This window comes from Vigna unguiculata, chromosome 3 (assembly GCF_004118075.2).
Source record: "Vigna unguiculata cultivar IT97K-499-35 chromosome 3, ASM411807v1, whole genome shotgun sequence".
NCBI classification, from domain to species: Eukaryota; Viridiplantae; Streptophyta; class Magnoliopsida; order Fabales; family Fabaceae; genus Vigna; species Vigna unguiculata.
This window is the reverse complement of record NC_040281.1, coordinates 63869583-63880516: the sequence shown is the minus strand read 5'-3', so window position 1 is coordinate 63880516 and position 10934 is coordinate 63869583. Positions and strand designations below refer to the sequence as shown.

Below are 10934 nucleotides of genomic sequence, written 5' to 3'. Positions count from 1 at the left end.
GGCTCCTTTCGGCCCACTTCATATTTCCTCTATAAAAATTGGATTCGTCTTCTTCATCTTTAAAATTGTGGGTAAGGTTTTCCTCTTGTTATTAATAATAGGGTTAATCATGTTTTTGTTTTCTTAACTTTCGATAAAAATTGAAATTAATTTTTCTTTTTAAATTTTGAATTAATCTGGTCCTTCATTTTAAAAATTGTTTGTAAATTTAGTTAACGTTTCAAATGTGTTTTCAATTAACATTAAAAAAAAAAGGGTCAAACAAAACGATATAAACAACTTAAATATTATTATGAATTGTTATTAAATGTCAAATAAATCAAAATAAATAATTTTAATTTAAATAATTAAATTCACACATTTTAAAAGTTGAGAAACTAAATTGATCCTAAACTAATTTAAATTTTCACCGAAAATTAAGGGTCAAATACATATTTAACTTTTAATAATAATTGAAATAAATTAAGTAAACACAATATTTAATCAAATAAATATGTCAAAAGTTAAACATTTCATAAATAATAATAATAAAAAATTATTGTTTAAGTTATAAAAAACTTTAGCAATTAATGTTAAATACAAGTAAGAAAATTGATTTGAAATTTGATCATGAAAAAATATTATAATTTTTGCAAGTAATGCGAAACTTGCTTAAACGGATCCATGGAACAAAATGCTCGATTTGCATTACCATCCTACTACCCCACCCAATCATTATTACCATTTACACAACTTTTCTAAAAAGCGAAGCCATAAAATACAAAAGCTTTATTGAAGTAAATTATTGAATTAACTTATCTTTTTTTGGCATCTTGAATAATAAATTGTTCGATAATACCTCATGTAAATCCAATTTACTCATTTACGCTATTTTTTTTAAATATATAATGTGTGAATAAACTCCAAAGAAAAATCACGAACCCTCAAGAGACAACAAAATCATGATAATTATGATTTTAAGAAAGTGTTAATTTTGTTTGTTTAAGCATTTAAAAATACACTATTAATATTTTAGATATTTTTTAATATATTTTAAAACGTTAAAATTAATGATAATCGGTGTATTATATAATAGAGGAATAACAAAAAAAAATCCAGAAAATCTAAATTCAAATTTCTATATTTGTTGTAGACACAGAACGTGATGTGGAAGAAATGAATGAGTAATCTGTGTGTAGTTGGATAAGATCTTACGTAGTGAATGTGACCAAAATCAATGCTCTAACTATAGAAGAAAATAGACGTGCAATTGCCCTAATTGATTATATAATTTCCCACAAACTAAAACAACTCTCCCTGCTGCTAATTACTAACTTCATCTTAAATTTCCTCTTTGAAGGATGTTTAAGGCCATTTCAATAATGACAACAACATTGTGCTGCTAAAGTAACATCCACTTAATGACGCCATACCTACTGCATTCAAACCCCTTTCACCTGCACCACGTCATTTTTGGGCTGTGAAGAAGGGTAGCTTCTGCAATTACCACCTTTATAATTACATTAAATTTATCAAAAAACATGTTACTATTTATCAAAGACAGTTAATTACCTCTAATAACATTGATTCTGCAGTTGTTTGTCGTCGAATTCAGAGGTGCGTACTTTTGTGAACAGTAAGCAGTACAGTGTGTGATCTGGCAGTGGTAACTCATGCACCTTCAGAGGGTGAAATTAAATCCACCAACCATTGCATTATGCAGATACAGTAATCAATGTTGTTTTTTCTTTTATTATTAGTGATTCACAACAATCAGGTTTCATTATTACAAGAATAAATCTCACCGATTTTCATGTATATGAAACTTAGAAGACTTCTACTTGAAGTTGAAAAGGTATGAGATTTTGCATGCAGAATTTGTTGGATTGAAAGTTGGAAGTTTATGTGCATAAAGAGAATACTAAGAATAAGAAATGAAGAGGGAGTGAGACTGGAGTGAAAACTACAAGGGAAGGTATCTATCTGAGTCACATGCCTACTTTTGTAGGGTCGCACTAGTGGACACAAAGATAAAGACTACTACTAATTCTTTACATGAGGACCCTCTAGTGTGAACCTGTCATTCTCACTGTTTCGCCAAATTATTTTAGAGGCTTAAGTGTGGTGCCTAATTTTTATTGTTTCTGTGGAATAATGATAAGAAGAGTGGGTGGTGATAGGCTGGTATCTCTCAATGGTATAATGCAAGCAAGAACTATGTTGAGTGGAGGAGTACAAAGAAACCATAAAGTGTCACAAGAATTTCACATCATTAGGTAGCTTCTTCAACCAACGTAGATCAACTCACCATGCATTCAATAACAGCTACATGTGTGCTCAATCTAGGACGGTGATGCAACTAAACTCTACAAACACTGTTCCTTCTTCCTATTGCACCAATGCACTTCAATGCACACAACAAAATTCAAACTACTCATAACAATCATCATCACATTATTCCTCACTCACACTCATTAGCCACAGATTCCAACAAGTTACTAAGGTTACGTTTGTTAGTCCAGAAACTAAATTTCCTAATGAAAAATTTGAGATATTTCACATGATTCTCTTTTGAATATTTGAATAGGGAAATCAAAGATTCGATGAGACAAATAGTGAAACAAGTGATTATATTTTATTGTTACGTTTGATTTATTTATTTATGGGAAGATGGGTATTAATTGAAAATATGATGAGAGGAAAGTTGGAGTTTTTATGGGCGATCTTCTATAATTAAAAAGTGGAAATTTGAGTTTTAAGAAGAGAGAAATAAAAAGGGAATGTTGTTATTTTGTCATAAAAAGTGGTTATTGTTTATGGATATGATGTTATAATGAAATAATAGAGAGAAGGGTGGAATTAGGATGGACAGAAAGTCAAAAATTTGAGGAACAAGACAGGAATCAATCAAGGCGATGATAAAAAAGACATTTTAGGAAGGAAGAATCTTTTTTCTCTTCGCTTATCTCATTTCCTTTGTTACCACCAAATGTGAGTTGGGAGTGTCACCGTGTTTGTAGGGGCCATTTTCTATATTTATTTTCATTTTGATCCCATCGCACGTTATGTTACGTTAATTGTTGGTTCTTTTTTCGATGATCATCAAAAGCAACCAAACGACCCACTGAATCCTCCCACACACAAACAAACACTCACAGATTCATTTCAATTCAACACTTTCACTTCTTGGAGCGCCAAAAGAAAAAGGAAACCCTAACGTATTTTTAAGAGAAAAATACTCACTCACTCAGAACAAGCAAAGAAAACAGAGAGAGAGAGAGGAGCAGTCAACCAAAAAAGACACCCCATTTCGTTTTCACACACGCTCAACTGTGTCATCTGTCAGATCTGCTTCTGCTCTCTCTTTTCCCACTCACAAAGCTGTAATTTTTACACCATAAACAGATACGCTACCCTGCATTCTCAAATGGGTAGTGCATAGTGTGAGTAAAGGTAAATGGGCATTTGTCATTCTTTGTGGGTGCCGGTGGGTTGAAGAAGACAAAGAAGAAGAAGAAGAAGAAGAAGAAGAAGAAGAACGAAGAAGATGTCAGAAATGCGGGTGTCCGAGCTTCACTTGAAGAAGGAACTCACCCAAATACGCAAGGCTGCGCGAGTTCTCAGAGATCCTGGCACCACATCTTCGTGGAAGTCACCACTCAGCTCATCAAGATCCGTGGCTGCATGGAACAGAGACAGTGGAAGTAGAAGGTTCAGCACCAATTCTCAACTTGCTAACAATGACAAAGAGAAAGAGAAGGAGCGGGAGAAAAAGGTGTTTTTGTACAATTGGAAAAACTACAAATCTTCGAGTGAGAAATACAACGAGGAAGAAGATGACGATGATGGTGATGATGGGGGGTCGTCGTCGCTTCTTGGGGACAGAGACAGAGACAGTTTGAGTGATGCTCGCAACGGTTGCGACTCTAAGAGTGATACATACCTGGCTGCTGGTGGTACCGGTGGCGGTGGTGGGACTCGTTCTTCTATTTTCAGATGTGGGGATGCTAATCTTGTTTCGAGAAGAACTGTCCCCGTTAAGAAAAAGAGTAAGAAAAATAACCCTCATTTTGATTTTTTGGCAAAGTATCAACAGCATAGACAAACGAATCCAGGGAGAAATTTTGTGAGTTCTTCGAAGGCAATGCTCGAGGGGCATTCTTCTTTGCCTTTCTTTAGCAGAGACGACTCTGTCGAGTTCTCTGATGATACCGAGGATTACACTAATTCTGAGGGCGTGAGACCGATTTCGGGGGCTTCCCCTTTGCTTTTCAAACTCAGGCAAAAGAATTGGTCTCGCTCTTCCTCGAAGTTTCTGAGAAGAAGTCGAAAAGAGGATTCTTCGTATTCTTATAGCACCCCTGCATTGTCAACTAGTTCTTACAATCCGTACGGTCACCGTTATCCCAGCACCCTTGGATCCTGGGATGGCACCACCACTTCCGTGAATGATGGCGATGGAGATGATGAGATTGATGATCATTTGGATTTGCCTGGCCGCCAAGGATGTGGGATTCCTTGCTATTGGTCCAAGAGGACTCCTAAGCATAAAGGGATGTGTGGGAGTTGCTATTCTCCCTCACTGTCCGACACTTTGAGGAGGAAAGGGAGTAGCATGCTCTGTGGAAGTCAAACTATTTATCCCAGACACCGGAGATCGGTTTCGGCATCTCAAAAGAGAAGACTTTCTCAGAGGAGTGCTCGAGGTGTCATTCCATTACTCACAAACAGTGGTGATGCAAGAGAAGGGTCGTCTGTGGGAACCGGAAGGAGCGATGATGAACTTTCCACAAACTTTGGAGAGCTTGATCTTGAGGGATTGAGCCGGTTGGATGGAAGAAGGTGGTCAGCTAGTTGTAGGAGTCAAGAGGGATTGGAGATTGTAGCTCTCAATGGGGAAGGGGAAGAGGAGGGCACGCCGGAGAATAGTCGCTGTTTCAGCCAAAAGTATAGACCAATGTTCTTCGGCGAACTTATTGGCCAGAATATTGTTGTTCAGTCACTCATCAATGCTGTTTCCAGGGGACGCATAGCTCCTGTCTATCTTTTTCAGGGTCCACGTGGGACTGGCAAAACTTCAACTGCTAGGATATTTGCTGCTGCATTGAACTGTGCTAGTCCTGATGAGAATAAACCTTGTGGCTACTGCACGGAATGCACTGATCTCATTTCTGGTAAGAGCAGTGATCTTTTGGAAGTTGATGGAACCAATAAGAGAGGAATTGATAAGGCTAGATATCTCCTAAAAAGATTGTCAACAGGGTCATCGTCAGCCTCACCACAATATACAGTTTTGGTTATTGATGAGTGTCACTTGTTGCCCTCCAAGACATGGCTGGGATTTCTCAAGTTCCTGGAAGAACCACCCCAGCGAGTTGTATTCATATTTATAACATCTGATCTTGACAATGTACCACGGACGATACAATCTCGTTGCCAAAAGTACCTTTTTAATAAAATTAAAGATGGGGATATTGTGACCAGGTTGAGGAAAATATCTACTCAGGAGAACCTTGATGTTGAAGCAGATGCACTGGACCTCATTGCTATGAATGCAGATGGATCTCTTCGAGATGCAGAAACCATGTTAGAACAGCTTAGTTTGCTGGGGAAGAGAATTACTACTTCTCTTGTCAATGAACTTGTGAGTTTGTTGCGACTATTATTCTTTGGCATATTCATGTTTTCAAACACCTAAGTATGAGATGATCATATTTTTAACAGCCGTCCCAGGAAATAGGCAAAAAAAAGCCTTTTGGGTCCCAAATTCGCCAACAGTTCTAATAATGCCTTTAACTTTACAATTTTTTTTTTTTTGTGTAAGTAGTTGCCGTAGAAACATAATGTGTTTTTTATATTACCTGCAACAGGTGGGAGTTGTTTCAGATGAAAAATTGTTAGAACTTTTGGAGTTGGCAATGTCATCAGATACTGTAGAGACAGTGAAAAGAGCTAGAGAATTGATGGACTCTGGAGTTGATCCAATGGTTTTGATGTCTCAACTAGCTGGCCTTATCATGGACATCATTGCTGGGTCATATGCAGTCGTTGACACCAGACCTGATGATTCATTCTTTGGTGGACGGAGTTGTGAGTACATTCCCTGATTAGATTTGATAACACTTATATATTTATTTATCATAATGTTCACTAAAATATGTCATTCATCTTAAAACACGGAAAAAATAACTTTGGTGTTATTTCGTGCAATGGCTTTTCCTTTTCAAAAGCTTAGAATGATCAATAAGTTCATGGCCTCTCATCTATACCAAAGGATATTGGTAAAAGTGAATAAATAGCGGGATATTGCATTTGATACTGTGATATCATGTTTGTGCTTAGGTTACTAATTATCGTCTTGCTTGTGCTTAGCCCTCTCATTTCTATTTTAAGATGTTCTTTCGCTTTGTATTTATATGGAACATGCATTTGTCAACTGAAAAAGAGTCTAAACCATTTAAAAGGTATAAAGTTCTCTGGTATAATGAATTTCAACAATAAGCGTCTGGGCGTGCTTCTAAATCCTGTTTTCCGGTTGTGACCGTAGGCTTTGATCAAGATTATTAAATCTATATTCAAATAATGAATCACCGAGCTATTTCTTGTGAATTGTAGTTTTGTATCAAATTGTAAGATCCAGGTACAATTACAAATTATTCCAAATATATGATGTAGATGATATATAGTATTCAATGTAAACCTTGAACTAGAAAGAGATGATGAAACAACTATAGAAGAGGTCAAGCTAAGAAAAACTACTAATTATGTCCAAGTTTGTGAAGTTTTTATTACTGGAATGAAAATAGAACATTTGAATAGCTGAATGGAATACATGCATTGAATGTGTCAATGACAAACAAAGGTAGAATGATTAAATAGGACAAGTTTCTAAGTGTTCTTTCCAGTTCCTATTTTAGCTCACACTAATTTCTACCATTTTTTATAAGAATTGGTGAAAAAATGAAAATATATGAATAGTTGTATTGTATCATAATACGAAATTGTGTACATTCATACATGTATTATAAGATATATGAAGTCATTTAAAATTTATCTTGAAATACTAATTGGTTGATGACCAAAGTGTATCAAATTATGAATCATAAGATTTGATAATTGTGACTCTGACACCTACTCCTATTTGAGTTTTGATATTTTAGGTTCTTTCCTGAACTTCCTGGGTGTTTTGTATCGCTTTTGATTGTGGTCTTAATGTTGTGATATAATAATGAAAAATCTATCATTATCTAATGATTATTGAAATGCACACTTGTATTTTCATGCTCAGTGAATGAATCAGAGTTGGAGAGGTTAAAAAATGCTTTGAAGCTTCTCTCAGAGGCTGAGAAACAGTTAAGAACATCCAGTGAACGTTGTACATGGTTCACAGCAACTCTTTTGCAGCTTGGTTCTACACCTTCTCCTGATTTCACGCAGTCAAGCAGCAGTAGGAGGCAGAGCTGCAAGACAACTGAAGATGATCCATCAAGTGTTTCAAGAGATGTTACCTCTGGCACGCACAAGTCAGACCCTCAGTATGTGCCTCGAAAGTCACCTTTCTCTGGATCCCAGCAAAAGGCAGTAAATGATGATTCCAACCATCAAAAGGATTCAAAGATTGAAGCTTTCGGCTTGAAATCGAAGCCGTCAAACAGTCCAATCCTAGATGATGGCTCCACAGTTGTATCATCTGATGATCTTATGGTGGGGAATACAATGTATAGGTGCATAGATTCAGGGAAGTTATGTGACATCTGGGTGCATTGTATTGAGAAGTGTCACTCTAAGACATTGAGGCAGCTGCTGCACCATCATGGAAAGCTTGTGTCCGTATGTGAAGTAGAAGGTAAGCTAATAACATTTTTTGCTCGAAATTGAAGTTTTCCCATCTTTTGAGAGTATTTGGAAGCATTTCTCACAAACCTAGTTGCATTAAGCTGCTTTCTTTTAAACAAATAGATAGCATACAGGATTCTGTTTACCACTATGGTTTTTAGGGTTTATCAAGCAGCCAATAATACCCTGGTTTATCTGTTGACTTTTGCTATTATGTGTACATAATTCAAAGACATTAGAGTTACATAACATGGTGGAAGGAAGTCAATTCAATTATATGACATGAGGAAAATGAATCTAAATTGCTTTTCAGTGTGCTTCTCTAGATTCCTGATCCTAATCCAATTAGGTAACAAATAAATAACAAAATATATGACAGATTTCTCAAGATCAAGGTTTAATTTCTGATGACATAAAGATTTTTAAAACAAGGAACAAAAGTATCCCTTGAATAACACAACTCATCTCATTCTATTATGCATCATTCTCACCCTCTAGGATATTCTGAAGATACTTTAGCAATGTTTAGTTGAATGGATCATTTGGATCTTCTCAAGATGCTGGTCTTCACTAGAATGACACATTTATTTTATCATGCATAATTCCCTCTTCTAATAGAGTCCTCATTGCAGGTGTTTTGGTAGCATATATTGCTTTTGGCGACGCAGATATTAAAGTTCGGGCTGAGAGGTTTTTAAGAAGCATCACAAACTCCATGGAAATGGTTCTTAGGCGCAATGTGGAGGTCCGAATAATCCACTTGGCAGGTGGGGAAGGTGAAAACCAGGTTAATCTAACAGGAGTAAAGCAGGGTGAGTCAATAGTGGGTAGTGAGAAGGAACAAAGACAAGGTCATGTGAAGGGAACAGAATCTTATTCTAGTTTGCCTCCTTTACTGGATAGAAACCTTCAATCTAGAACTGCTTCATCAGATATCTTGGGTGAAGGAAATGGTGGGAGGGAAAGGAGACAGGATAATCCAATGCACAGAATTGAATCCATCATTCGTGAGCAAAGGCTTGAAACTGCGTGGTTACAGGCTGTAGAGAAAGGTTCCCCTGGATCATTAAGTCGTTTGAGACCCGAAAAGAATCAAGTACTGCCACAGAATGGTGCAGACCCAATGGAGTCCATGGAGTCAACAAGATTTTCCTCTCACCAGCATTGGGAAGATGAACCCAATAATGAACTCAAAGTTTTGAGCCTTAAAAATGGAAGGGTCCCTCAGAAGGACCAGACTGGTAGAAAGACAGATCGGTATCCCATGTCCCCAAGTTTATTGCATGACACCAGTTTAGCCACAATTTCTGGAAAAGACCATCCGTAAGTCTTTCTTCCTTCAATGTTGCAATTCCCACTTTCTTGCATTGAATGTTGAATTGAATTCCTTGCATTATTGTATCCATCACTGTGTGTTGATTTGTTGGTTACTGCAGGGGATATGAATCGGGGTCAGGAGCTGGTGGTTGTGGATTTTTATGTTGGAATAAGTCGAAACCGAGAAGGGTAATAAAGGTAACTTCTTTATGTTCTGTTGTTGCTCTGAATAACCAAGTTTCTGAAAAGACTGAAAAAAGATAACAAGATAACATCATTGTCTGTGTTTGTGTTTGTGTTTGTTGTGAGCAGGTGAAAGGTGGCACCCCAGTTAGAGCGCGCAGAGGGGCAAGTTTTGCGTTGTTTGGTGACTGTGGGAAGACGAAGAAAAGGGAGCGGAAAAGATAAAGAAAGGATTTTTATTTTTATTTTTTTTCTTTGAGCGATTCTTGAAGGATGAGAGCGTGAAATGGGAATGTTATGTGGGTCATCCTTTATCAAACAAGTAATAAAGAGGAACAATTAAACCTTTTCGGTTTCCTTTTAAACAAGATTAATTAATTGATTAAGTAGTGATTAACACGGCTCATTATTTTTGTGCTTTACAGCTGTGGGACTAATTTACTTCAACCGCTCTACATAGTTAACATTGACAGAACGAACTTAACTATATTTATACACAGAATAAGATTAATTATTTATTGAAGGTATTATTAAAAGAAAATAAGAACGTAAGTGTAATTTTTCATTATTCTCAAATAAATAAATTATTAATATATATTGATAATAAATCTGTTTGAAAATGCCTTTTCAAATAATTCTTACTTGTACTTCCCTAAAAAATGGGCCTTGATCAACCGTGATAAAAGTAAAAGTCCTTCATAACAATTCAAGAATTTTTGTTTTCTAACGTTTTTATATCGCTAATTTGTTATAAAGTAAAAAAGTGAAATAACATAATAAAAAATTATGAACCTATTCGTTCAAAGCATATTGTGGTCTGTGACAATAAAAGGTAATTTGTGATGTTAGATATTTAGTATTGATAGTTTTTTTACTGTATATACACTTATAAGTGACTTGACTTTCTACTGCAAATAATCACGCTATTATTGTCTAGTTATATTTTACTGTATAAAATAAATTTGTTAAATTTAAAATAGCTTTAAATTTTTAATGAAACGATTTCTAACTTCTAATGCATAACAATTAAACTCTTAATTTTAACTTAGGTAAAAACCTATTGATTTAGCTTCTTAATCAGTATTTTTTTTTCATGAAATAGTACCAAGAACTTTTCCAACTGGGTGTAACTTTATACATATGTCAAGAATTTAAATCTTACAACTATTATCACTTCAAACTAAAACTTTCGAAAAGATGCTTAATTAAAGAATCCAAAAAGTTGTTATACATTTTGAGTATTTTACCAGACAACAAGTCCCACATTACCTTAATCTTACTTTAAAAAGTTTTCATATCAAAACTTTCAGAATGAACAACAAAAGTGGTAGACCTCGCTTGAGCTTTCTACATACTTTTCATTTCATCCTCTTTGTGTCCTTCTTCCTGCGTGTGCAATAAAAGAAGTCCAAGTCTTTGATGTCAGTTACCTTTTATTTTGTCTTTGGATGAATTAAATAACTGTGTCGGCACCCTTTTCCGCAAAATTGATCCAAGTCTTTCATAACCTGGCGAGATTATAGAAACGCGTAGTTCAAAATTATTTATAATTAGATATCTTTCTTCTCTTAAAATTACGCCTTCATTCATTATCATCTTTTCTATTATCCCCAGTTTTA

The 10934-nt window shown here is 35.6% G+C and overlaps 1 protein-coding gene across 2 annotated transcripts; it reads left to right on the top strand.

Moving 5' to 3' along the window:
- The first annotated feature begins 2975 nt into the window (after positions 1-2975).
- Positions 2976-9717, top strand: LOC114178751 (protein STICHEL). 2 transcript variants are annotated; one of them, XM_028064821.1, is made up of 6 exons: positions 2976-5623; positions 5850-6069; positions 7268-7825; positions 8448-9138; positions 9252-9321; positions 9445-9717. In XM_028064821.1, exons 1-6 carry the CDS (start codon positions 3527-3529, stop codon positions 9538-9540), a joined length of 3732 nt encoding a protein of 1243 aa, XP_027920622.1. In that variant the 5' UTR covers positions 2976-3526; the 3' UTR covers positions 9541-9717. The 2 variants fall into 2 exon arrangements, with proteins under 2 accessions (XP_027920622.1, XP_027920621.1); XM_028064820.1 differs by having other exon boundaries at positions 2978-5623; positions 9252-9330.
- The last annotated feature ends 1217 nt before the right edge of the window (positions 9718-10934 follow it).

Bases quoted from the DNA above. Each gene is read 5' to 3' on its own strand.
- LOC114178751 (XM_028064820.1), top strand. From the start codon at position 3,527: ATGTCAGAAATGCGGGTGTCCGAGCTTCACTTGAAGAAGGAACTCACC. The intron at 7,826-8,447 runs GTAAGCTAATAA...TCCTCATTGCAG, and splicing joins GTCCGTATGTGAAGTAGAAG to GTGTTTTGGTAGCATATATT. The intron at 9,139-9,251 runs GTAAGTCTTTCT...TGGTTACTGCAG, and splicing joins ATTTCTGGAAAAGACCATCC to GGGATATGAATCGGGGTCAG.